Genomic DNA, 27,832 nt, shown 5'->3' on the forward strand with positions numbered 1-27,832 from the left:
AAATAACGAGCCTGCAAAACCAAAATCAGTGTCGGTCGACATTAGAATTGCAGCATCGGTCGACATCCAGTCATCAAAATTGAACGATAATGAACCTTCAGCATCGGACGGCTCTCAGTCTTCAGAATCGATCAACACGAAGCCTTCAGCATCGGTCGACACCCTCCGACTTTCAGAACAGCTCGAGACTTAAAAGTCGAAGTCTGGGGGAAGGACCAAGACTAGAAAGAAGAAAAATAAAAGGAATACAGATGCAGATTCCCTATCAGTAGTTTCTATGCAATGTCAAGAGGGTAGTCTTGAGTATAGAGTGCGCTGCAGAGGAGATTATGAACCTTTTACTAAAGTTAGAGTGCTATGTGATCCAGAGCTGAGAGAGAAATGAGAAGTTTCTGCAAGAGCTTCTCTCAACTGCATCAACAAAATGAGGAAGAGAGACTTGTTTTGGAGAAAGTACACATCCTCATCCGGACTAAATCACATCTCCAAAGTCAAGCTAAATGACTATAACAAAGCGCCAAGTGGGAGAAAACCCACTATTAGGTAATTTCTTTCAGTTTAGTTTAGATTGTTACTGATTAAAGTTTTTATTTATTGCAGGACAAAAAAATAAAATCCGAGGAAGACGAGTTTGCACGAGGATCGACGATGGCTGCGCAGTATCGATCGACGATGGCTGCGCAGTATCGATCGACAAAGCATCACTAGCATCGATCGATCACCATTTAACTGTGTCGATCGACAGAGCTTCAAGAGTATTGATCGCCACTTAACTATGTTGGTCGACACTCACATCAAAGTCAGGTTTACCGTTTTTCCTTGTTAAATATTGTCCTTATGATTTATTTTCCCATCGATCTTAGACTGTATAACACTGGAGATAGTGTTGTTTAAGTCTAGGGGAGGTTCTACTAATATTGTATTTTAGTTAGCTATTTAAAAAAAAAGATCCGAGTAGGCAATTATAAAATCCACTGATGAGAGGATGTCGATATCAGTCGACAGTACATCATCTTCAGCAACCGATGGTAACTCCTTTCCATCGATCATCACTTAATCCAGTCAGGTATATCGTTCTAACTTGTTAAATTGAGTACTTATGATTTATTTATCACCATATCTCCGATTAGATATATACTGGGGACAGTGTAATTTAAGTCTGGGGGAGGTTTACTGATACCTAGTTTATTGTGAGTCTTATCAAATGTTTTCAAAAAAGTTTTTTTCGAGTCAAGAAGGGGATTATGATCAAATACAATTTTACTTACTATCTAACCGCTCTCTAGCACCATTCTTTGAGGTTATTGACTGCAGGGTGTACTGAATGGAAACGCCAAAGTGGATCACCTGCCAATAACATCCATGCTAGGTGAGAAAGTCTGAAGGAATCGAAGATGACTTCCAACCAAGACGAGCAAGGACTATTGACTGTAAGCCAACGACTAGAAAGACAATTATGAAAGACAACTAAAATCTTACCCAACCCAAGGAGATGCAGTTCCTAACATCAGCCAAAATCTAAGAAAGAAGTGGAGCAGCGAATATTGACTGGAAAAGCCTACAACGTTGTGAGAAACAACCTCACAACTGGGAACTCATAAATTCGATTTACAACGAATTCCGTATAATCGCACTGACGAAAAAGGCGAGGAAGAACAAGAGCAGGAGGTGAGTTTTTTTTCCGGTGATGGTGAGAAGCACCGCACACTGGAAAGGTAAACGAAAACAGAGATGGTGACGGCTCAAGGTCAAAATATGGGGAGAGGAAAAAAACATCTTTAAAGTTATAATATACAAAAATATGAAAAAAAATAAAAACAATTTTGACGTCTAAACCATTAATCTTAAAATCAACAAATGCCTAAATGCCATGTTATTGAAATTCAATATGCTTTTACATTATATGTGATATACCATGGATTTTACCTATTATTAGCCATGGTATATATATATTTTTATATGTATTTACTTTGATATAGAGTCTATTTAGAATGTTTATATTTTCAGGGACGATTTGGAGGAAAGTGATGATTTTGGTGTCTTTTGGAGCTTTTTGAGTGTAGAACTGCACATAAGCTTCAGATGTCTAGCTATGGATAGACACCTTCCCACCGTAGATTGAGTCCATATTTTCACACAAGATATAACTTTGAGTTAGATTTCCAATGCCACCGGTTTGAGGTCAATCAGCAACCTGTAGGATAACTTATGCTCGGTTTACTGAAGAGTTGTCAGTCTTCCTCGCGAGAGGAAGCTGTCGAGGAGATGAATGAATGTCGATCGATAAAACAGTATTGGTGTCGATCGACAGTGATGCCAGAACGTGGGCCAAACATATTTTAAGACCGATTGAAGCCCATAAGCCACACAAAGTTTCCAAAATACCCACGGACGACCAGAAACCCTTTGTATGTATTTATAAGCCATTGTTAATGGCTACAAGCTTTCATTATCTTATTCTATTGTTTTCTCTTAGGTTTGGAGAGAATATCAATTCTCCTTCAGAGATTTATTGGAACTCCATTGGTTTTATCATTGATTTCGTATCTATTATATTATTCACACTATGATTTATATTATTGATTCTATGTCTGAGTAATCATCTTGTTAGGTTTAGGGATTTCATGAGCTTAATGTCAAACTGATGATAAATAAGGATTGCTAGATTATATATAGATCTCTTCACCAGGGTGATTTGTAATACTAGGATCTGGAATAGTTAGAATAGCACGACAGTGTGACTAATTGTTTGAATCTAGAATCATAGGGTAGTTGAGAGGCACAAAACTGCAATCAATTAAAGGAACCCAAACTCTGCAGGATTAGATACCTAGGCGCATAAGAGAGTTGGTCTAGGAATCTAGTTGAACTTAATCGATTAGGTCATTAATGCTTATCTGAGGAAGCATCGATCGACGTTCAGGCCATAGCATCGATCGACGCTCGCTCCAATTCAATAAGCTACAGCTGAGACTTGACTTAGACATAGGATTAGCAATTGCATGCGAAAGCTGGATAGCTTACTTATTAAAATCGAGTTCTATAATTGAATCTATAAACCATTAGCATCCTTGAATTGTAGTTTTGAATCTCTTGATTGATAAATCCCTTGGTCTAGCTATTTCTCCCAATTGATTACAACTTCAATCAACCAATCAAACAACTACTTTGTTCACCTTGCTTTCATATAATTTACTGATTTAATATTGATTGCCTAGATTAATCTTAATATCTGTAGTCTATTGTGTGCTCATGCTCTCTATAGATTTGATCCATAAGTACTACAATTGAACATCTTATTTGAGAGAATAAAATCATTCATTAGGATAATTGAAGTGATATCAATATGCTCAATTCACTACTAACAAATACTATACACACAACAACACATTATTGGAAGAAAAAAACATAATATATTAACCTATCACCTACTACTACATAACACACTCAAAACACTAGATAATGCTCTTAACAAATTAAAACGACCACAAAATTACATTATCCAAAAAATTATACTCTTAATAACAATAAAATAAAATAATTTTGGACTATCTAATCATTTTTGCACTAACTATTATTATATAAAGTTTAATAATCTATTTTATTGGTCACTAAAATTCAAGATGAATAAATAAATAAATAAAATAATAGAAATATAATTTAAATATTTAATTTATTATAACATAAATTTTTATTATTTTACTATTTTCTATTATTTTATTTACAAATTATATATTTATTTTATTCTACAGTAAATTTACTGGTAAACTTATTGGTATAAAATAAAAAACATAGGTATCGTGATATTGTAGCCAATAATTGTTAGGTTTTGGACGAAACAAATATTAAAAAAACCATATTCATGTATCATATTATATTATTAACCATTCATTATTTGGTTTGCATTATATTTACATTTGACTTAATTTAAAAAATAATATTATTTAAATATGATTTAAATCTAATAATATCAACTTTACAAACGACCAATTTAGTGAATTCCTAATTGTAACATTTATTGATAGTGTACTATACTATCTTTAATAAAAATGACATTAAAATGGTAAAATGACACACATAAAAAATAATATAAAAACATTTTTTAAGAAAAATAATTCTCAACAATCCCGTGCGTCGCGGAGACAGCCTCCTAGTATAATATACACTAGACATGTACTACTTTACTAATTATATATCAACTACTTTTTATGAATTTTACGAGCATTGGCGATATTTAAAACGGACATAGCTTCTGTGTTAGTAGGATTTGACTAAGATGAATAATTCATAACAGTGTAGAGATCCTAAACCACTGGTGGTACCGTGCTAGCTAGTGGATATAATATAAGGTTGCATGGTTTCATTATACATAAGAGTTTTCAACCATTAGTTTTAGGCTAGCCCTCCCACGAAAATTACATCAAATGAGAATAATTCTGAATTTAAAAAGTCGAAAATCAGCAGTCTGAAAGTTTTCTAAAAATTCTTTGGTTTGAAAAATAAAGCGTATGTTTTGTGGGACCAATCAAATAAAATGTCAACTCAATCTGAAGACGAAGCATTTTTTTTTTGAAGTTATGTGTTTGGTTTGGACATTGTGAACAAGTCGCCTTCTTCGACAACGCGGTGGCTAGTCGCTTTCATACTTTTATTTATTTATTTTACAAAAAGGTGACATAGCTTACATAATAATTTGGTTGAAAACACACAATCCTGTATTATAATTTATCTGAGTGTTCTAGAAGCTTGACTCACTCCTAATGAGCACTTCTACCAAATAATTTTTAGTCTAATGAAATCTGTGCGGCTTTTCTCCAATTAATTTATTTTCCCAATTGATTTTGACCTTATTTTTAAGTTTTAAAGGAGGGAGAAGAGAAAGTGCAATTCTTCTAGAACATATTCACTTAGTTTCATTTAAAATGTGTATGTTTTTAAGTTTTCTGATAAATTAAAAATATTTTTAATTTTTAATATAAATATATTATTTTGTGATTAACTATTTACATAACTTTTATCCAATCAAAATTTAATAAGCATAACTATTTTCTTCAAAATTTATAATTTACCATCGTTGTCTATAATAAAAAGTATTAAAATGTAAAATGCAATTTTTAAAACATTTTTCTAAAACAAAAATCTTTTTGAAAACATAGTGTGTATTCCATCAGTAATTTTATATAATTTTAATGAAATTAAAATTAGCTTAAAATTTTCAGAAATATATTATAAAATATTAAAACCTTTCTAAAATACTTACATAATATAAAATGGAGAGAGAAATCATTATCCAATTCTTTTTGATGTGGAGCTTTAGGAGAAAGGGCAAACGTGTCATTTTCCCCCTTGGAGCCAACCACTCACGACTATGAACTTGTCTAAGTATGAATTAAATGACAATGTCAGGCGCAGTTAAACTTTAGAAAGCGGTATAAACCCACCGAAAGAAGTCGTCGCCCTCTTTCTCTGAGTAAACTATTCATTTTGCCTCTTTGGTAAGAAAATTTCTTCAGAAAGAAACCGAGTAGTTAAGATTAAAATATAAAACTGGAAATAGTTAGAAAGTCGTGGTCTCTTCCCCTTAGACTTTAAAAGCTCTTTCTCCCATTACAAACCAAAACCATTAGAAAAAAACAACAACACAAAAAAACAAGAAACTATGGCCGTGAAGAAGAAACTATCCTGGAGATCACTAATGGTTTTATGTTTCTTGGATCCAGACAACATATGTTCATCAAAAAAGGTAAAGAAAAATGACGGTGATGGTGTAATAACAAAACAGAAATCATTTCTCGGGTTGTCGATTTTAGACATAAGCGATCCAAGTTCCTCAACCTTGTCTGAAGATCTTTCAATCTCTCTGGCCGGTTCGGATCTCCACGTTTTCACACAGGCAGAGCTCAAAGTCATAACACAAAGCTTCTCTTCAAGCAACTTCCTCGGCGAAGGAGGGTTCGGTCCGGTTCACAAAGGGTTCATCGACGACAAGTTACGTCCTGGTCTTAAAGCTCAGCCTGTGGCCGTTAAACTTCTCGATCTAGATGGCCTTCAAGGTCACCGTGAATGGCTGGTTCGTACATGTACATTCGTATCCATAATCATCTGTTCTTTTTACAAAATATTGAGTATTAAAATGTTTTTTTTTTAATTCAGACGGAGGTTATATTTTTAGGGAAGTTAAAGCACCCAAATTTGGTGAAGCTGATTGGGTATTGCTGCGAGGAAGAACATAGACTTCTTGTCTATGAGTTCATGCCTCGTGGGAGTTTAGAGTCTCAACTATTCAGAAGTAAGTTCTAAATCATTAATACTAATCATTAAATGATTGATTCTTTGTTAGAATAGAAAGTGATGAACATGAATTGTTAAATATGCAGGGTGTTCTATATCGCTGCCATGGCTAACGAGGATGAAGATCGCTCACGGAGCTGCAAAGGGTTTGCAGTTTCTCCATGAAGCAGAAAAGCCCGTCATCTACCGCGATTTCAAGGCCTCCAATATCTTGTTAGATTCTGTAAGCAACCAAGTCTCAAAATTATCATTCAAAAGTGTTAGGATTTGAATAATGGTAACTAATGATCTTTCATCCAATTATTATTTCAGGATTATACAGCAAAGCTCTCTGATTTCGGGCTAGCAAAAGACGGACCAGAAGGTGACGAAACGCACGTGTCAACACGCGTGATGGGCACGCAAGGGTACGCCGCTCCAGAGTACATAATGACAGGCCATCTAACGGCAAAGAGTGACGTGTACAGCTTTGGGGTTGTGTTACTTGAGCTGTTGACAGGTCGGAGGTCGGTAGACAAAAAAAGATCGTCAAGGGAACAAAACCTCGTTGATTGGGCTCGTCCAATGCTCAACGACCCACGAAAACTCGGGAGAATAATGGACCCGAGGCTCGAAGATCAGTACTCAGAGACGGGTGCACGAAAGGCAGCGGCTTTGGCTTACCAATGCCTAAGCTACCGACCAAACAGAAGACCATGCATCAGCACCGTTGTTTCAGCTCTCCAGGACATTAAAGATTACGGCGATGATATTCCCATTGGGACGTTTACTTACACGGTCTCTTCCTCGCCTGCCAAGCCAAGCCTTGAAGTTAAAGAGTCAAGCGTTCAAAATTCGGACAAGCCTCGCAACGTTCATAAGAGTGATCAACATCATAATAAGTACCGGTCTCCGGTGCATACGGCACGAAACCACCGGTTAACTTTGAGAAACGGGTTAAATTCACCAATGCGTAATGAGGCAGGAGGGGAACGGTACTGAGTTTCTCTCTTTCTTTTACATGTGTAGTTTCTCTTTTCAAAACATAAGATGTAGATAATGTCTTTCGTCCATCAAAAATCTAAAACAAAATTCTAGAATAGGTTTTGTTTAAAAGGGTCTTTTCGTGGGGTTAAGTTGATTATTTTTAAGCCAAGTTACAAAAAAAAAGTTGATTATTTTTGTTTATTTGTTTTTCTTTTGTTTGATCCATTCAAAGCAAGCAGAAGTATTATTGTAACACAACTTGGTCTAAAGAAGTTAATAAAAAAAATACATTTGGTCTTAACAAAGACGCGTTCTGGTTCACTTCTTTCCTATTTATGTTTGTTTATTGCATATGAAAACGTGCATCGGACACGTCTAGTAGTTGGAATTTGATAGTCCTTCCAAAATTACAATCATTATATGACGCTAGTGCCTGACACGAAACCATATAGTGGACATATTCGGCGATGCACATACACTCCATTTTTTAAATGATTGCGGTGTAGTGGGTGTGACTCCGCAACAATCAAATTGTTAACAACGTTTAGGAGGTGAGGGCATAATCATTTTAACTGAAGGAGAGAACTATAGGAGTTTTAAATTCAGGGAGGAATGTCCTAATATGGGAATCTTCATATTATCATTTGAGAACACTGTTTTAGTTAGGTCTCAAGTATCCCCCTTTTAACACTTCACTGAAACGATTATTGTTAAGTGCATATTTCATGAAGAAGCTCATAACAGAGAAAGATACCAGTAGGTATCAAAGAGCAGACCACCACAAGCGATGGATACATAAGAAAATATCCTAACAATCTGAGAGTTGAGGTAAGAATACAAAGGCCAAGGATAAGGCAAGAATCCCTTGTGTCAATGATAAGAGCTGGAGATGCTATTATCAAAAGAGACTCAAGCGAAAGAACGCAGAAGAGTCGGAAGCATCAAGATATGATGCTGACGTGGAGAAGCCAAAACAAAATTTAAACATAATTAAGCAAGAGTCTGATACTTTTTATGATAGCACGACAACAATTTTCATAACTTATATAAGATTTTTTATTGTTGTTGTTAACTTTTTCGAGTAATCTTCAGTGTTCCCACCACTGAGTGGAAGGTCCTGATTGTGTTGCTTCAACTTCTTGAACCATTAGAATAGCAACGTCAACTTCGTCTGTACTAGACACTACTTCTTGCGAGTTCTCCCTAGACTCCGTCACAGCCAGTATTGTCTCATAATCGCCGATAACATGAACCGAGATAGGAAAAGAGTCTGGTATCGGGTCATTCTTTTCAGTGTGATACGGATAAATTTCTTCTACATTTCTTGAGACGAAAATCTCTTCTGTTTCGAGATCATATAACTTCCATCCACGGTTTCCAAAAAGGTAACCGATGAAGATGCAACGTCTGCTTCTTTCTTTAAATGTGTCTTTGTCATACACTAGACTGTGATCAAAACAAAGACAGCCGAAAGTTTTTATATCGGCATACACGATGGTAGCTTCCCATACAAACACTCGTATGGATTTTTACCATTTAAAAGACTCAATGGAGTCCTATTAATGACATGCGCTGCAGCCTAAACACTCTTGCCCTAAAACTTGATGGAAAGATTAGCCTCAAATAACAAAGATTTCGAGATGTTCAGAATATGAAGATGTTTGCGCTCCACTGTCCATTTTTCTGTGGAGTCGCTACACACAAAGTTTGATGTAGAATACCATTCTCCGTGAAATACTTTGACAGACACATAAACTCCGTACCATTTTCGCTCCTGACCTTCTGCATATTTTGACCAAACTGCCGATGACCCATGCGACAAAAGTTCGGCAAAACAGTCTTTACTTCAGTATTCTCAAGAAGTAGATGTATTCAAACTGCACGTGAAAAGTTATCTACTATGGTCAGGAAATACACATCACCACACGAAGAAAGGTCACGGTAAGGACCCCATAGATCAACATGAATTAACTCAAAAAGAACTGAAGCTTTATTTAATGCTTTCGGCAAACACCCCGCGAGTCTGTTTATATTTAAAACAAATTTCACAACCTCCAAATTTATCGGAGTTGTCTAAAACACAAGAAACAAATGGTAAATATCCTAAAACACCAAAAGAGGGATGCGCTAATCTCCGATGCTACAAAGTCTTGTCCTCTGTACCTTTGACTTTGTGTCCTTGTGCCATCACGACATCACGATAAACGTAAACGCCACCCCGTTCTTGACCGGCTCTAATCAGGGTCCTCGTAAAACGATCCTATAAAATGCACATTGTATCAGTAAACACAGCGAAACAATCAGTTTCTTAAGAAAATTTGCAACATACAACAGTGTGTAGTTCAAATTTGGAACAAAAAGAACGTTAGACAAGGTAATGGCGTCTGATAGTCGCAATGAACCACTTATGGATGCGAACACCTGACATGCATCTGTTAAACTTACGGGACAACTGAATATTCATTGCAATGTGTCAGCAATCTCTCATCACCAGCCATGTGATGAGATGCCGTAGTATTGAGAATCAACTCACATGTCTGCTTCTTACCATTAAGGTTGTCAGGAACTTGATTATGCTTTTGCTAATCAAGAAGAGCTGCTAATGAGGCCTCAGCTGATAATGATGCAACACATGTCTCTCCTACTGAAGTAGGAAAAGCCTGTACCGTATTAGACCATGGTTGACTTTGACCACACATTCTACTTCTACCACGTCCACTTTGTTCTCCTTCGTAACTATCCTCGGTCCACAATTCGGGGAACCCAATGAGCTGCAAAAAAATTCTTCTTATCGTGACCTGTATGACTGCAATATGAGCACATGACTGTAATATACCGTCTACAAAAAAAAGAAAGAGAACATTCAGTAGATCAAATAAGATGGATGGTGTTCCGTGGATGGTGCCGTGGGTGGAATTCAGTAAATCAGTCATGTGAGCTGCAACTGGTTGCTTGCTTGATTCATTTAGATGGTCATGTGATATAAATAAGATGTCTGATTGCCTTGTTTCTTCATTAAAAATGCACATGCTTCTTATAAGCTGTTTGGTCTGCTAGCTCATTAAAGATCAGATGCAAATCACAAGCTGCATGCTTGCTTCCTTGCTGAACCAGGACATGTGAGGAGCACATGTCTGAGTAAATCTTTCTTCATAGAAGGGAAAGGACAACAGCTTATTGCTGAGAATGATGAAGCAGCTCTTCACTTGTCCTCACCTAGACCTACTTTGTGATGAGATTGATGAAGCAGCTGTCCACATGTTTGCTCACCACCTTCTTTGTGTAAAGAGAAAACCCTTAGATGAAACAACTACTATGCTATAAATACCTTCTTCTCTCCTCTAGACGTCTTGTGATAGACATATATATACCAGAGAAAAATCACTCATAGTTTGAGAGAAAAACCAGAGAACAAAAAAAGAGAAAAATCAGAAGAAAAATCAGAGAAAGTTGTGGTGAATTATTCTTGTCCTTCATACCTCAGCCTCAATTTTTCGAAGAGCAGAAGATTATCAGTACGGAATCAAGATGAAGGATTTGAGTGGTTGAGAAGGGTTTGGTCAACATCCAGAATCAAAGAGTCAAGCCACATCGGTGAGTCACAGTTAATTGTTTGTTAACGAATTTTTAATGAAGGCTCCTGATATCGGAGACAGTTCTTGAGGACCGGTCTAGGTGTCAGTTTGTGGTTCCGAGGCTTGAGACAATGTCTGGGCTAAATGGATAGCAAGACTAGTATAAGCACTCGAGTTATTGTGATTGTGTGATTATTGTATGTTGTTATGGTATGTACCTCATGTTGGTACTATTGTGTTAGAACCTCGTGGTGGTTCTAGTAGTTGCAGGTCATTGCTTCCTCAAATGGTACCACTAAGCCGGTCGTGGTCCGGAAAGTGGTGGCCTCGATTTAGCTTGGTTTGATCACCAAGTCCGAGTGTCACACGTGGATGTGACAGCCCCCGGCGAGTCCGAGAGAGGACCAGGGCACGGCGATTCCGATTGAGGACCGTGACCGAGCAATTCCTGAGCGCCTACGCCTGTGTGGTGTAATAGTGAAGGGATTGTCGGTGTCTCATGTGTGGAAGAAGAATGATTCTGTTGGGCTCTAGGATATATATATATATTTGGTTGATGTGCTGACACTCATGAAGAGTGTTCGGATTATTATGGTTTAATGGTTTAATGCTTTCAACGTTTATGCTTTAATATTTTGACTATTGATGGATGAAATATCCGTCTTGCTTGTGTTTGGGGTTGGGTTTGGGATAACGGATAGTTGTATATGCTAAATATGGAACCTTGGCTCACTGAGTGAAACTAGTTCACTTACTCCTCACATCCTCAAAGATGTGCATTAAATCTTTCTACAAGCTATCATACTCAAAGTGCCGGTCAAACATACATTGTTAATATGTGTCTGGAGACGTATCTTCGTTGCATGACAAGTGATAAATCAACCTTATGGAGTAAATGGTTACCACTTGCATAATTTTGGTACAACACAAGTTTTCATTTGGCTATTCAAGCTACACCTTATGAAGTTGTGTTTGGACAATCTCCTCCAATCCATTTATCTTATGATCTTCCTAGAGAGTCTAAGGCTAAAATAGTGGCAAAGTGTGTCAAGGACAGGGAAGATATGTTGTTTATACTAAAAGTTTTATCTATTAATGGCACATCATATAATGAAACAAATTGCACATAGAAGACGTAGTGAAAGGTATTTTGAGATAGAGGATTGGGTTTTTTTGTTTTTGTTTTTTTCTGAAATTGCAGCCTTACAGATATCAATCAGTGGTCAATAGACTATCACACAATATTTCACTGAAGTACTACGGTCCTTATAAAATATTGGATAAAATAGGACAAATAGCTTACAAGCTACAACTACATGCACTTTCACAGGTTCACCGGTGTTTCATGTGTCTCAACTGAAGAGATTAGTGGAGAATGTTACGACTACAAACCATTTACCTACTGTGGTAGGGACATAATGATTAAGGAACCATAGTTTTGTTTGGCACAGAAGATGGTGCAAAGTCAAGGTCAAACAACAACTATGGTATTGATTCAGGAGGTAAATCAGTCAGCAGATGAAGTAACATGGGTGTACTTGTTTGATATTCAGCAGAAGTATCCACGGTTTCAAATCTAACCTTGTGGACAAGGTTTTCTAAGGAGGGAATTTTTGTTACATGAAAAAATATGAAGGATATGCATAATAACAGGTGGCAGAATAAGTGTGGAGGCGGAGAAGTTTGTTGAGGTCGTTAGACTGTTAAGCGCGGATCAATCAAACTACGACGTGTGGCAGCTACTGACGAGTGTTCGTTGTATGAAACAAAATTTCTTTTATTTTCATTTGATTCATTCAGAAAAGTATTGTAAACATCTTTTTCTTGTTCTATAATAATTTTGTAGTTCAACTGAGTTCATACTTGTGAGAAGATCCTTCTTAGTCAGTGATCTTCTGCACTTTGAATTTTGATTTGGTGTTTTAGAAATGTCAAATTAATTGAGTTAGTAACAATAGCTTACATTATCAGTAATTTATAACCCTCTAAAAATCCGGAGGAAAATTTGACATACGGAAAACAAAAACTACTTTCTTTTCTTTTATTTTTATTTTTTTTGAAAAACTCATCACTTTCTTCTTTATTTGAAAGCTAGGGTTTTAGAGCAGTCGGTTGTACCTGTGTCTCTTAAATACTATCTATAAAAGAAAAGTCAAAAACATTTTGTTGTATATTTGAGTCTTTTTTCTTCAATTATAAATTGATGTGATCATGGATTACACAAAGAGAATGAATGGATGCATGAACATGATCATGGACATCTTGTAGTTGAGGATGCAAAAAAAAAAGAATACATTGTTCGAGATGGAAGGCACTATCATTTTTATACTTCAACCACCATCCAAGACCGTCCAAGATCAAGCTGATCAACAACTAAACAAGTAGTTTGTAATGCTCGTTTCCTTACCTTTGGTTTGTTCCTCTTTATCTAAATGAAGGTTTTTAACGAAACTATAAGTTACTTTACATTACTTGGTTGTTGATCCACGGTCCAAACAAGACATATCTATCTTATATTATCTTTTTATCCAAGTTTTCTAAATTCAAACTTTAATATTTAAGTTGGTCTTTGTGTGTTTTCAAGAGGAGGCTTTTTTTACTCCATGTATTTTTTAGATGTTGTGCATGTCCATCATTATATTCTATATTTCCTGGTCGAAATCAATAAGATATCTATCTAATTTTTTTAATCAAAAATCTCTCCCTAGTTTAGATCAAGTTGGTGGGTAATATCCAACAAATCAAAATTCAATCTCTTTGGTGTATTCTATTTAGAGAAGGTTTACATTGCAAATAGTGAGTGGTTTTGTTTTGTGTGACATTAACCACATCTTCAAAGCATACAACTAAAACAGTTGTCCGTTCTTGGAATGTAACAATGAAAATACAAAATAGCATTAAAAATCAGACATTTGATTTAAGAGAAAGTGTGTCCAAAATTTGATGCTTCCAAAAAGATATAACCGAACTTAATATTAAATAACTTCTTTCCAGTGAAAAATAAAACTTTGTAGAGTTACACCTCAAAGTGAGTGTCCCTAAAGGTCTCAGGCTCTCTCAGCTATGAGTAAACCGACAGAATAATGCAAGACAAAGCTAGATTGCATCTTCCTCAGGTCTCACCACACTTGTGTCTTCTCTTCAGACAGTGAACCGAGTTCTTCTAGAATCATCCTATATATATAAGTAGACCACATTTTAGTAAGCCACGTAAGAAGAACAAAAGATAATTAGCCTCTATGTGGAGAAAGTTAAGTTACATGGTTAGTGAAAGTTATCTTGTCGGTGACATCAAGTATCTCCTTCCACTTCTTCCCAATACCCATCTGGATTTACAATAACAAACAACAAAGTAGTAATATCATCAGCCAGATTCATAAACCACACTTCGACATATTACAGTACTGCCAAGTTCTAAAGAGATGGCCTCTAATAAATAGAGCTATGTTTATACTGCGAATGAACTAAAAAAAGCAAGCCTAATAGATATATCGTTGAACAAACATATACTTTCAATATATATTAAGCTGGTGAAACTCCAAAGGATAAAGAAACAAGGTAGTTATCCATTCTAAGTGTGTGTATCGAAGAGAATATTAACATAGTCAACAGCTTAAACTGTTTTACTATAGTAAGCAATTAACACATTCAACAACGCTAACATATTGTACAAGCATACTTCTTCGTAAACCACCAGTACGCAAAACAGAAAAATTGGAACAGGATAATCAAACAATAATGGGACATCGCAACGGATAACAAGTAGAAGAAAACAACACCAAAGGTACATAGTGAGAGAAGAGAAGCATCATACCAGAACAGCTTCATTAGATTTGGTCCTTGTCCACAAGGAGAGCTTGTCCTGCTTTGGGCGCACACTAGCAACCACCCCACAGATCTCATCAGCCTCATCAAATTGCTCTCCGACAAGAGCCATCAACTGGCAGATAAAACATGTCATTACCAGATGCAAAATTGTCTAAACTATTAAAAAAAAAAGAGGAGAGGTAGAAGATGAGTACAGTTTCAAGCCAAGCCTTGTCTAAAGCAGGCTTGCGGTTGGAGGTAACAACAAAAGTCCACTTTCCGCCATTAGCACACTCAGGATCTTCCCACTTAGGCTCAACACCAGCTTTGAACATGTGAATTTCAGCATTCGGCGTCAGTTTGCTAGGGATGAATATAGTCTCGTGCAAACTGCAAAAGAAGATCTAGCTTTACAGATCGCTAACAATAAGTAAAAGGAGAAGACAAACAAACCCCCAGAAGTCTTGGACGGTGTCGAAGGTATAGGCTTTGCGAAGGGAGGCTCCCCAGGCGGCGCCTTGCTTTGGTTTGGATTGGTTATCGAACCAGAAACTCCACTTTCTTTCGAGCTTGTCAGCAGGCTGCTTCTCCGTCGTCTCTGTTGCCGGTACTTCCGCCGCCGCAAGGGCTTCGTTCACATCCTCTGTCGCCATCGCACTCGATCGGTCAAAGAAAGAGAGATTGTGATTTGTGAAGAGAGTTTTGGAATGTTACTTTCCAAGGGAGGGTCATATAGGACCCTATTTGGGTTAATTTTGGGCCGGTCCAATACAGACCATTACTAGACGCTCTAGGAAAACAAGTCAGTTTTGGGTTTTAAAGACCTACGTTCTCAATTAATTGATTGTAAGCAAATGAAATATTCCTAAATAGATTTTTTTTTTCATTTTTTCTCGTTTATTTTATTCTCGAAGAATATAGAACAAAATTGTTCCTTCCAAAATTGTATTTGCTTATAAATATAACAAATTAGTATCCTTGTGTCAATACCACACATCCATTATTCTAGTTAGAAGTTTATATTTTGCTAGTCTTACGATATACTTTATATGATGCAAAAAAACTTACTTTAGTTTTTTATTCTTATAATTCAAATATATTGGTGTAAACTAAATTCATATGGAAAAAGTATAATTTAAATATTTGTATAAGTCAGTCATGTTTTCGCTCCATGTATTATAACATATTTATTTGTATAAATATCTCTTATATATTAATTGAGAAATATTAAAATATATTTTTTGTAGCAATGTGTCATCACTACGATGATTCTTAGAATTCTTTGAAAAATATGCCGGTCCATCTAAATATATATTATATTTTTTGTTAAACTAACTATTAAATTTATTAATAGTATACAAAATAATATTATCTATTTTTTCCTTAAATAAAAGATATGAAATTACCTAATATGATATATATACGGCAATTAATAATCATTAATAAAGATTTGATAACAATATTTGTATTTTCCCTCTTTTTATTTTTTTATTTTATATTATTAACATAAATTAAACAATCACATTAATCATACAATAAAAATTAAATTTTTTCTCATATGCTATATTTTGAATTTTTGAAAACACCTATAAATTACTAAAAATGTTAAAAGTCCCACAAAAAATTTTTGATCAATGGTTTAACTTTTTTTATTATATATATATAATGCTATCATTTAAATTAAATTGTATACTATATAAAGATACATAAATATGTTAATTTTGATATTTATATTGAAAAATGATTGAGACCTTAATATTTTAAATTTGTTATTTTCATTGAAAAAGTTCACATTAAAGAATTTGTGATTAATGGTTTAATGTTTTTGTTACAGAAAATATACAAATGTTAATAAAATCGTATGAGTAGGAAGTCTCGATATTAAATATTTATATTAAAGATATACTATATATGTCAATATCATTGAATTTTAATTATATACCATATAAAATAAAATAAATGATATTTTGATATATTTTACCAAAAAATATTATAAATAAATAAGATGTATTGTTTTGATTTATGTGTTTACTCTAATTTAATTATATATATAATACGTAAATAAATGCAAAATAAATAATATATAAGCATTATTTGGATATATAATGTTCATTCAGCACAAGTCGCGGATCTTAAGCTAATATATATATAGCATATTTAATTAAGAACCGGTGTGTTGATCATGGTAATAAATCTATCTTATTAAAATATGAGTACAAATATAAAATAACCCTAAGATTTACAACTTATTTACAAGTCTATGCCACTGAAATAATTAAGAAGTCTATCATTAAATATTCTTGTCTTTTTCTATTTTATTAAATCATTTCCTAAATCAATTATTAATTAAAATATTACTTAATTACACTTTAATACGACTAAGAAATCGGCTAATCCCAACTTTTATCATTTATTATATTTTTTCTCAAATAAAACAACCATAAAACATAAATTCAATATGATAAATATTTGTACAAAAAAATTTAACATGATAAATTTAGTATATAAAATAATTTTTTTATACTTATTATCAATTTTTTATTTATAAAAGAAAATGTGAGGATGCATAGGTTATATTTTTTAGAATAAATGATACAATTGATGGTTTATAATACAAGATAAATTACACAATATAACCTATTAAATTATTTTGTTAAGAAAGATCATATTAAACAATTATTTAATACATGTAAATTTTAAAAATAAATATTATAATTTATGCAAAATAAATATTTATTTATTAAAATAAATATAAAAAAATCCGCGCCCAGATCAAGCTCCAGTGCTATCTTTTAAGAGTATGCACAAGGCATAATTTAATTTTGATCATGGATGTAAACGACTAAAGGTGTTACATTGACCTCGATGTTTCGGGTTTGTTAACTCTGATTAATACACGTAGACGGTTTAGTTAAATTAGGCGTTGGGTTTGGTTAGGCTGAGTGCTGTTGAAATATTGTATACTATATATGAATAGGAGGTGGGTTAACTATGCATATCTAGGGGCATGTTAAATGACAAAAGTGTCATTAATGAAGAGTTTAAATCTAAATTACTAAAACATGAGTACAAATAGGAAATAGCTTTGAGTTTTGCTCAAAATTTACCATCTCATGCCACTTGCATACAAAACACAACCATTAATTATTAAACCATTGTAAACCATAACATTACTAGACACAGTAGTTTGTTCTTAGTTATGAACCATAAAATCACTAAACCATTAATAAACTAACATTTCAAGACCATCTAAATATAATAGCTACTTTCCTGCGTATCGTTATACCTGGATTCCTCTTGGTCTACAGAATCAGATAAGTCAATAGATACATTCCTACATATATTTTCATAATTTTACTAAACCATCGAATTCCATTGTGATGATACCTCAGTTAATCTTTCTCTGCAGAATCAAAATCAGTATATTAGAACTTAACAAAATTCATTTGATTACATTTACATACAACATAATAATATAATATATATCATTATTCCCATATATTTTTATATACCTTCAGAAAGCCTGAAGAAAAAGATATTATCTTATTAAATATCATTATTACTAGAAATTATGTAATCTAAACTCAGTGAAATGTAAAAAAAATACGCATTAAGCACTATAAATTATCAAGTTCAAAATAAAAAAATAATCATTTCTTAGTTTCCTAAACGAAATTACCTTGCAATATATTTTCTTATATCTAAGCAATCATCACAACAATTATGATATCAATCAACTACCACAAGATTCTTTTTTTTATTCAAATCATGCAAATCACGTAAAATATATACTCATTAAATACCAGTAATCATGTTATTACAACAATTTTTTAATAAACAAATGAATTTTGGAATCTAATCGAATAGTACATTCGCTTTTTAATGCTATAAGATCACAACTAACAAAATCTTTCATAATTAGATGGCATTTACCCTACCCTTTCCTAACTAGCTATATATATGTCTCCTCTATAGAAGTGCGAGAAGCTTTGTTAAACCCCCTCCGGTTTCCTGATCTATCACCCTTGATACTGAAGATATTGGAGCTCCTTAATCGCTTTGAGAAGTGGGCAGTCTTCCATGTCTCAGCCCACATGAACAGAATAGCTAAGAGCATAGCAGAGAGCGCAATCCTTGGGCCACGACCACAGTCATATGTTGCTGCAGGAGGTCCTTGTTGGCTTCACAAGATGCTGGAAGAGGATGCAAATAGCATCTAAACTCTGCTGCTGAAAGGGGTACTGGCTTTCTCTTTAGCCATTATTAACCTCCTTTCTGATATCGTTGATTACAACCTTTAAATACCTACTGGTACTCTTTTATCTTGCATAAGTTTAGCTTTATTTTTCCTTCGGCTCTGGAATATTATGTATCTCAGGGGTTCTCCCTCGTTGTCCTCCAGGACTTTGTTATATTGAAGTATTCAGTGTTAAAAAAAAAATATGTCTCCTCACCAATAACGTGAAAACCATATCATTTTAAGCAGAACCTCCTAAAATGTCTGCGATGACTACTTTTACTCCTCTCTCAAAACTCAGGCCTTATAAGAACAACTGGCGAGTTTAAATTAAGTGCATACATTTGTGGAGACAGAACACATCGTTTGGACCTTTGAGATGGTTTCTAAATGTTTGCCCACCAGCTGAAAATTTTGATTTCAGACGAAGGTGGCAAACCTCAGAAAAAAATATGAATGTGGTTTTCAAAGAAGTTTTCGACAACCTTTAACAGCAACATAGGTCATAAGGTATGTATTTTATGTTTGTTTAGATGTCTTATACGGTTTATGTTTGGATGTGTTTTAAAAAAAATTATGCGTTTGTATTGTATATCCAATAAAGAATAATAATTTAAATTAACTTGATGTTTTGATCTTTGCAAATTTATGGTGGAAGAATGCTTGCTGATTCAGAAAGTTTATTTTTATATATGCAAACTACATTTGCTTTTCTTTTTTCAAACATTTGTTTCAACAAGATTGTAATTCTTTTCATTTGGACAAATGTATGAATTCTCTTTGGTAATTTAAAACCATATCGAATTAAAACTGATCTTATATAAGATTATCATTATCATAAAAACTGTTATGCATCATTCAGGCAAGTAAAAACTAAACATCTAAACTTAAGGCAGGGTTCTCCAATCTAATAACTTATTATAGAATTTCCTACTTTCCTTTCGCATTACAAACTAGTTACAATAGTTTAGATAATTACTAACCGTATTATAAGTCTGTTGTCCATTCTAGGTTGTTGTCTTCTTTTGCAGCTTGATTACTGGTACTTGGTTCTTTCCACGTCCAATATCATGTGACACATTTAAAAAGGTTAATATCATTATATGATCATTGTATAAAAAAATATGATCCAATTTATAAAACTTATGATATAATCATATCAAATAAGAACACGTACATTTTACTTTGACTAACTGATTAGTGTGCCTTCTCTTTGCTCACTGATGTTACAACTGATTCTCATCTCTCTCTCCTTCACCATGTCTCCGCCTGAACTTTTGTATATCATTTCCGTCCCCTGTCCCCCTGTTTTTCCATAAAGAGGGGCTGGTCTATATTACTAATACATGGTGTCTGAAAAGCACTTACGTCTTCAAATATTATGTATTTATAAATCGAGAATTTTAACAGACCTTCGACAATCAAGTCAATCCGATTTCTCTAGTTAACAATTGTCTATAATCTTCATATTTAATCATAACTTTAACAATGAAGCCAATTTACCAACTCATTTCATCCTACTTTTGAGCTAAATATTTTGATCTCGAATTCATCTTTCATAGATCATGAAAAAATATTATATTAAAAGGAAAATTAAAGATTATAATACCTTTACAGGGAATAAAGATCTGACATCACCACGAAGTCCAAGAAATTATTATGTTCAAAGGAAGCTGTGTATAATCGTTACAACACAACCAAAAACAAAGCAGAGCGTCTACTGATTCTTTACCTTGCAAAGTACAAGAGGTCTATTCTTGATGATTAATGATTTAATGGGCTCTGTCTATTCGATTGAAGGGTGTTAGAATTCCAAACCGCAGATGGTCTCTGAAAGTCACAGAACAAATATAGATTAGAAAAAAAATTGAACACCTAATTATATGTAGATTATGCATTTTGGGTTTAGTCTTTCCAAATTCTTAATTTTTAGTGCCGATATGTCATTTTCGAAACATATACTACGTAAACAACAATTAAACTTTTTTTATTTGAAGTGAACTAAAAAGGCAATATAAATAAGTGTTTTATATATTTTTCATAGTATATATGGCTCAAATTATTTTATTTGATCATATAAAATTTTGATTATGTATTTTGTTGATCCGTTTATTAAGGTAAAATAACACAGAACTCTTCGTAATTCTATGGAAACCGTAAATAATCAATTGAACAAAAACAAGTATCAATCATAATGTTTTATTGATTTGTTAGAACAAGAATTACAACTTATAAGCCCGAAAATCCTAGTTCTAGTTGATTCTGCTAAAGTTGAGGTGTACAATCGTCCATCCCTTGTTATATGGTTTAAAAGTCCCTTTTATAGGTCCATGTAGTCGGAAAATTAGGTTAGATCCTTCATTATTGTGAAATATAATAATTATCTTTCGATTTTGTAAGAGATGTCGGGAGATAAATTGGGCAATATGATCAACCAGAGTCATACCTTCTCAATGTGTGTGGGTAGTACTTACATGACGATTCTTCTAAGGGCATGGACCATATGGAAACCCAATAGTAAGTATCTCATTGTGAGAAGTTGGGAGAGACAGTCGTTTTTATGTCTTTTTGGCATAATGAGTATAGGGTCTTTATTGGATTCGTAATCCCGTAGATCTGTCGGTATAGTTGAAGGTAGTTTATTTTTCTATTTTTAATTAAGAGTTGTTCATCTGGAGGCCGGAGACAAAAATTGTAGGGAAATTTCACTGGTCGAGGTACTCCGACTTTGATTTTTCCTTGCATTTTTTTGGACATTTTCTTTTTTTTTAGACGAGAAATTGCAGTTATGACTTTTGGAATTCGATTTTTGTCTAATTAAATATCTGGTAATTTTGGTAAAAGATCTGGCAAAATCATGGAACAGTTTTAAGATTCTATGGGTATTCATTATTAGTTATAATATCTATTATAAACAGAACAAAATCATCTGATTCTCATTAACTATCAGAACATGGACAAGAGTTTACATATTCTTCTATGTATATGTTTACAAGTATTATGTATGTATCAACACGTGTGTACATACAAGATTTGATACATTGTAGTATTGAACTTGAGAGGCCGAAGGACACCCTTATCTGCAGAGCATTTACCAAAAAACAAAAACAAAACTGAAACTCAAATTTGCACCACTCGTAGAGCACACCCCTATCTCTTTTGCAAAAGCCATTTCACTATATCCCTTCTTTTAAAAAATATATATTCTTTTTAATTTTATTTATTTCTATTATAATTCTAAGGCTTCTCTTTCATATTTGTCAACTCTTCCTTTGCCATTTGTTGCAAACACTCAAGTCTCCTGATATCAGAGTTAGAGTCTTCTTCAAGTTCCAGGTACTTCCTCTGTTCTTATTACATCTTTCCTGCATTTGATCCGATCTTGTTACTGGATTTAGAAACCCATCTGTTTCTGGTCAGAGAATCTTTTAAACAATTAATGTAATAAAAAGTTGAACTCTGTCTTTCTTTGCTAATCTGGCTTCTAAAAAGGTGGATTACAGTAGATCTCGGGTCCACCACTTACTAATTAATCTATAGTTCTCTTCTTTTTTGAGTTAATATCAACAAGGATCATCACACTTTTTGGTATTTTAATTGAATCTCTTTGTCTTTTCCCTTTGACTTAATGCATTTTGGTTACTTTCTAATCACCTTTTAGTGAGTTTAATCAGTATTGGTCAAGAATCTTGACGATTCAGAACAAAAAGTCACAAACCTTGATCCCATTTTAGTCTTATTGGATAAAGTTATGGAATCTTGATTTGGGTTTGGTGGATACTACCTTTTCATTTTGAACAGGGATCAAAATGGCGCAGATCTTGGCAGCCTCTCCAACATGTCAAATGAGATTGACTAAACCCAGCTCCATTGCATCGTCAAAGTTATGGAACTCGGTTGTGTTGAAACAGAAGAAACAGAGCAGCAGCAAAGTCAGAAGCTTCAAAGTGATGGCTCTCCAATCTGATAACAGCACAATCAACAGAGTTGAGAGTCTTCTCAATCTAGACACCAAACCTTTCACTGACCGGATCATCGCTGAGTACATCTGGTATGGTATTATCAACCCGCAATTTTTTTCATAAACCTGATTTGTCAATGAGTGGATGGCGTATGTTTCTCATCTCAGTTCTAATATAAGATTCCTGTCCTTTTTTTTTGAATAGGATTGGCGGATCTGGAATTGACCTTAGGAGCAAGTCAAGGGTATGATACTGTAATAGACTTTGTAGTAAATTTTATACTAGAGTCTATGATTCTAATAGATAAATGAATGGTTTCTTGAAAATTTCAGACGCTTGAAAAGCCCGTGGAAGATCCTTCTGAACTTCCCAAGTGGAACTATGATGGTTCAAGTACCGGACAAGCACCTGGTGAAGATAGTGAAGTGATTCTCTAGTAAGACTTTTCTCAAGGCTGTGTTAACATTTCTCTCGTTCGATATTTATTTCATTAACTCATATTCGTGTACTGATGCTGTTGTTAATTAGTCCGCAAGCTATCTTCAGGGATCCTTTCCGTGGAGGCAATAACATATTGGTATGTGTGTCATTTGACTTTGTATAGTATATGCAACATTTTTTTTTGTAGTCAGTCTCTAATTATTGAGCTTTTATTTACGTGAAGGTTATCTGTGATACCTACACACCAGCTGGTGAGCCAATTCCAACAAACAAACGTGCAAGAGCTGCTGAGATTTTCAGCAACAAGAAGGTCAATGAAGAGATTCCATGGTTTGTCATTACACGAAAAAATCTCATTTATTTTATGTTTGCCTCCAATTCCATTTAAGTCTGCATACTCTTTATCATGATTTCAGGTTTGGCATTGAACAAGAGTATACTTTACTTCAGCCAAACGTGAACTGGCCTTTGGGTTGGCCCGTTGGAGCGTATCCTGGTCCCCAGGTGATAACCGAGTCAAGCTAAAACTTATGTTTGGTTTTCAAAATTAAAAAATAAAATAAAAAAAAACTAACCAATATTTTCTGGATGGTGGCAGGGTCCTTACTACTGTGGAGTTGGAGCTGAAAAGTCTTGGGGCCGTGACATTTCAGATGCTCATTACAAAGCTTGTTTATATGCTGGAATTAACATCAGTGGTACTAATGGTGAAGTTATGCCAGGACAGGTCTCCTTTTTTCCTCAATGAAGCTTCTGTTAATAAATTATTTTTTTTCTAATAATATATATTCTACGATTATTAATTTTTCTTATTTTTACAATGTTGCCAATAAATATTTGTTCAGTGGGAATTCCAAGTTGGCCCGAGCGTAGGAATCGAAGCAGGTGATCACGTTTGGTGTGCTAGATACCTTCTTGAGGTAATTAAAAGTCTCATTTATAGAGAAACTGAGGGAGTAAGAGTTAAGCTATTACAACTAACTGTTTATTACGTTTGTTTTTGCAGAGAATCACAGAACAAGCTGGTGTTGTCCTAACACTTGATCCCAAACCGATTGAGGGTGACTGGAACGGTGCTGGTTGCCATACCAATTACAGCACAAAGAGCATGAGAGAGGACGGAGGATTTGAGGTGATTAAAAAGGCAATCTTGAACCTCTCGCTTCGTCACATGGAGCACATCAGTGCCTACGGTGAAGGCAATGAGAGAAGGTTGACCGGAAAGCACGAGACAGCCAGTATCGACCAATTCTCATGGGTATGTATATCAGTATATCCAATATACAAGATATCATTACGTTTAGTATGCTTATTTGCATTAAACTTGGACTTGGCAGGGAGTGGCTAACCGTGGATGCTCAATTCGTGTGGGACGTGATACCGAGAAGAAAGGAAAAGGTACTTATTCTGGATTGTTTTGTTATTCTTATGCTATCTATACATTTGCTAACATATTATATATCGTTGTGAAATTGGAGTATAGGTTACTTGGAAGATCGGCGTCCAGCGTCTAACATGGATCCATACATTGTGACTTCACTGTTGGCAGAGACCACACTTCTCTGGGAGCCAACCCTTGAGGCTGAAGCACTTGCTGCTCAGAAGCTTTCTTTAAAAGTTTAATTTATTAATGAACACACATGTCTGTTTATGTGGTCTTCCCGGGATCATCAGTGTTGTTTAGAACACGTGTTCGGATTACGACATTCTTGTCTCTTTTTTTTTCATTTGCATTGTTTAAAAAACCCAGAATTTCGTGGACAATGTTCATCCTTTTCTATTGGTTGTTTATGGTCTTACTTTAAGATCTTGTCCTAGTAGTGTCATCATGGCTAATGTGATTTTATATACGGCTTCGAATGAACCAGCCGGGTTACTTCACCCAATCTAACTTCCATCACAAATATGGTCAGAAGCGTCCATGGGTTTCAATAAAGGCCTTCCAAAATATGAAGAGGCAAATGTGATACTTGTGGTCATTGATCATCTGAGAAAGTATACTCATTTTATGAGGCTTATACAGTTTTGATTTCTTTTGGACCACGATTGAACTTTTAAGCATGGAAATTTTCGTAAGGCAGGTACTGTCTTGATGTTTATTACCTTATGATCCACAAAGTAATGGTCAAATAAAAGTTTTCAATAGATGCTTAGAGACCTATTAAAAATGCTTTGCTTCTGCTTATTTGAAGGCTTGTTTAAGTATTTTGTCGTTGGGTTGAATTCTGGTGTACCTTGTTTTGTTTGTCTCTGCATACAAAACAACATTTAAAATGGTGTATGGTCAAGATCCTCCCAAATTGTTCTGGTTTGACGTTTGAGGAAGAATCTACAACTGATTTTGATCTAAATGCAATGCTGAAAGACAGAGGCACAATGTTAAGAGATATATGGGTCCCAAACTTGCACAATCGAATTTGTGTACGTAACGTTTTAGGTAAGACTCAAACTTTATGAAACGCTACCTACATACCTTACAGAAAATAAATCAAACCAATCATAATTCGTTTAAAATGTTGAGTACAAGAGATCGAACTATTTCATAAAAGTTCCTACATTAAAACCGAAGTATAAATAAGATTTTGCCATGGAAGCACTATAGTCTAATGGTTAAAGTTTAAAGGTTTTTACATTCAAGTTTGGTTTTGAATCTTAGGCTATGCAATTTCTTGTAGATTGCAACATTATAAGAGGTCTATGTTTCAATTCCGGGAGAAAGAGATTTATCAAACACATATGCAGACTACGAAAGAAAAACTTACCAACATGGTACAAGTAAATCCGGCCAAATGTGAATCTTCATAAAGACGGCTCAGGTGATGCAGTTAGGTGTAAATCTTCATAAGACATGTAGTTTTGTCTGTTGTCTAATTGTCTATGTAATATTTCTTATAATTGTAATATCATATTAAATCAGCGTTAAAAAAGATTTGTTTTTGATTTTATTTGATAATTACAACCTAATCTCACTCATCCATTAATGGTAAACTAATATATTGTTATCAATCACTTATTTAAAATCAGGCCCACTTGCTTATTTTTACAGATTTTGTTCCTAATTAATGGGTAAATTTTAATTCATTGGTTAATCACCTAACAACATCAGTTAAATTCATTGGTTGATTTTTTTTGGGGTCAAATTCATTGGTTGATTTTATATACATTAGAAAACCTAAAGATTACAAGTTGATGTCATTGCCTTGCAAATCTTAAACGTTAGTTATTTTGCAAATCTAGCTAAAGTAGTTGCTTTGGTTGTTCAACATTTTATATTTTATGAAATCATAAATGCAACTTTCATGGGAAACAACCAATGGCTATAATTCATGTAATCTTTTGGTCTAATCTAAACTATACTAAAAGGAAAATAAGATGCACATAGAAAGTGTCCATGTTGGTTTAAAAAATCAACCAATAGAGAGGCTCAGTTTTGTCACGTCATCTTCATTAAGCATCAAGTCAAGTTTCTAAGTTACCGGGCTTTCGTGTGGGCTAATATGTACACATTATCAGCCCTAAGCAACTCATCAACTTCACCTGCTTCGTACCCATCGTAGAAACGCAAACGTTTACCACCATTTCCGATTCTCTTATGTAACGTCCGTCTCCACCAATCTTTCTCATTAAACTCCCTTCTTTACAGCTACAATCTGACCCATGCAACCGTTCCAAATCCCTGATTTTTACCTTATATAAATCCTTTCTTTGATACTCTGATCCTCGCAAAATCAGGCAATCTCTTCACTGTCCCCTTAACTTTCTCTTCTCTGATGGCGATCAAATCGGCCGATCTCTTCATTGTCTTCTTAACTTTCTCTTCAGTCATATTTTTCTTGACAAGAAATAGTTGAAATCATGTTTAAGAAGACTAATCAACAGACTAGAGGAACTGGTCAGGGAAAAGAATCCTAAGGGTGCTGGCGTCTATGGCGTCGTATGGAATTGGGCCGGTTCTTCTTCCCTAGCTTCAGCGAACTGTGTTGGTCTGAGGACGACGAATAGGAAGAAGATGATGAAACCGTCACTGTTTCAGAGGTCAATAAGATCTTGAAAGGTTTTGCCCAAATATGTAAGAACGGAAATATCTCTTGATTTGATCAAGGTATTGTCTCTTCTACCATCATCTAACTTCTCGGGCTTGTGCCAGGAATAAAGCATAAAACATACCGATGTATCTCCAGTCAAATCCTAGGCAGTAAGACAGGAGTGATCAAATGTCTCAAAGCAGCTATTCAGAGAAGTCTTTGAGGTAATCATTTTTTAATTTGCTAGAAGAAGAAACGTAAGAATGTTGTGGCCTACACATATAAAATTTAGAGTGTATTTGTTATGCTCTTTTACATCTTTTCTGGACCTAATTGTCTAAAATCATATGTACAGAAAATCCCACAGGTGAAGGCTGGAAGAAGACCTGGTGATGCAGAGAATCAGAGCGCGTTAACCGAAAAAGCTTTACTTGAACTGAACTGAAAGTAAGCAAAACTTAAGACTGTTTCTTTTTTTAATTGTCAAGCGACCTCTTTATTTTGCGATGTTTCTGAGACAAAATAAAC

The 27,832-nt window shown here is 34.5% G+C and overlaps 3 protein-coding genes and 2 long non-coding RNA genes across 5 annotated transcripts; 2 read left to right on the top strand and 3 right to left on the bottom strand.

Annotated features, from left to right (window-relative positions):
* The first annotated feature begins 1,324 nt into the window (after window positions 1-1,324).
* LOC103849207 (serine/threonine-protein kinase PBL13) lies at window positions 1,325-7,562 on the top strand. The gene is made up of 4 exons (XM_009126021.3): window positions 1,325-6,070; window positions 6,154-6,289; window positions 6,378-6,514; window positions 6,604-7,562. The coding sequence occupies exons 1-4, from the start codon at window positions 5,660-5,662 to the stop codon at window positions 7,270-7,272; spliced, it is 1,353 nt and encodes a 450-aa protein (XP_009124269.1). The 5' UTR covers window positions 1,325-5,659; the 3' UTR covers window positions 7,273-7,562.
* Window positions 7,563-13,633: 6,071 nt separating this feature from the next.
* On the bottom strand, window positions 13,634-15,358 carry LOC103849206 (eukaryotic translation initiation factor). Its single transcript, XM_009126020.3, has 5 exons — window positions 15,093-15,358; window positions 14,855-15,029; window positions 14,647-14,772; window positions 14,093-14,158; window positions 13,634-14,006 (listed from the first exon to the last, which is right to left on the bottom strand). Exons 1-5 carry the CDS (start codon window positions 15,290-15,292, stop codon window positions 13,974-13,976), a joined length of 600 nt encoding a protein of 199 aa, XP_009124268.1. The 5' UTR covers window positions 15,293-15,358; the 3' UTR covers window positions 13,634-13,973.
* Window positions 15,359-17,668: 2,310 nt separating this feature from the next.
* LOC117133460 lies at window positions 17,669-21,704 on the bottom strand. The gene is made up of 2 exons (XR_004457290.1): window positions 20,054-21,704; window positions 17,669-19,928 (listed from the first exon to the last, which is right to left on the bottom strand). It is a non-coding gene; the product is annotated as an uncharacterized LOC117133460 (long non-coding RNA).
* Window positions 21,705-21,958: 254 nt separating this feature from the next.
* On the top strand, window positions 21,959-25,080 carry LOC103849205 (glutamine synthetase, chloroplastic). The gene is made up of 12 exons (XM_009126019.3): window positions 21,959-22,212; window positions 22,678-22,927; window positions 23,043-23,082; window positions 23,171-23,274; window positions 23,367-23,415; window positions 23,503-23,609; window positions 23,696-23,783; window positions 23,878-24,006; window positions 24,125-24,199; window positions 24,286-24,537; window positions 24,617-24,677; window positions 24,763-25,080. Exons 2-12 carry the CDS (start codon window positions 22,686-22,688, stop codon window positions 24,900-24,902), a joined length of 1,287 nt encoding a protein of 428 aa, XP_009124267.1. The 5' UTR covers window positions 21,959-22,212; window positions 22,678-22,685; the 3' UTR covers window positions 24,903-25,080.
* Window positions 24,902-27,348, bottom strand: LOC117133459. The gene is made up of 2 exons (XR_004457289.1): window positions 25,383-27,348; window positions 24,902-25,311 (listed from the first exon to the last, which is right to left on the bottom strand). It is a non-coding gene; the product is annotated as an uncharacterized LOC117133459 (long non-coding RNA).
* Window positions 27,349-27,832: the final 484 nt, after the last annotated feature.

Source organism: Brassica rapa, chromosome A04 (assembly GCF_000309985.2).
Source record: "Brassica rapa cultivar Chiifu-401-42 chromosome A04, CAAS_Brap_v3.01, whole genome shotgun sequence".
NCBI classification, from domain to species: Eukaryota; Viridiplantae; Streptophyta; class Magnoliopsida; order Brassicales; family Brassicaceae; genus Brassica; species Brassica rapa.

Excerpts from the sequence above, each read along its gene's own strand:
- LOC103849207 (XM_009126021.3), top strand. The coding sequence starts at position 5,660 with ATGGCCGTGAAGAAGAAACTATCCTGGAGATCACTAATGGTTTTATGT. Across the intron at positions 6,290-6,377 it reads AGAGTCTCAACTATTCAGAA|GGTGTTCTATATCGCTGCCA; the intron begins GTAAGTTCTAAA and ends TTAAATATGCAG. Across the intron at positions 6,515-6,603 it reads CCAATATCTTGTTAGATTCT|GATTATACAGCAAAGCTCTC; the intron begins GTAAGCAACCAA and ends TTATTATTTCAG.
- LOC103849206 (XM_009126020.3), bottom strand. The coding sequence starts at position 15,292 with ATGGCGACAGAGGATGTGAACGAAGCCCTTGCGGCGGCGGAAGTACCG. Across the intron at positions 14,159-14,646 it reads AATCTAATGAAGCTGTTCTG|ATGGGTATTGGGAAGAAGTG; the intron begins GTATGATGCTTC and ends TTGTAAATCCAG. Across the intron at positions 14,007-14,092 it reads AGATAACTTTCACTAACCAT|GATGATTCTAGAAGAACTCG; the intron begins GTAACTTAACTT and ends TTATATATATAG.
- LOC103849205 (XM_009126019.3), top strand. The coding sequence starts at position 22,686 with ATGGCGCAGATCTTGGCAGCCTCTCCAACATGTCAAATGAGATTGACT. Across the intron at positions 23,610-23,695 it reads GTCAATGAAGAGATTCCATG|GTTTGGCATTGAACAAGAGT; the intron begins GTTTGTCATTAC and ends TCATGATTTCAG. Across the intron at positions 24,200-24,285 it reads GTGCTAGATACCTTCTTGAG|AGAATCACAGAACAAGCTGG; the intron begins GTAATTAAAAGT and ends TTGTTTTTGCAG.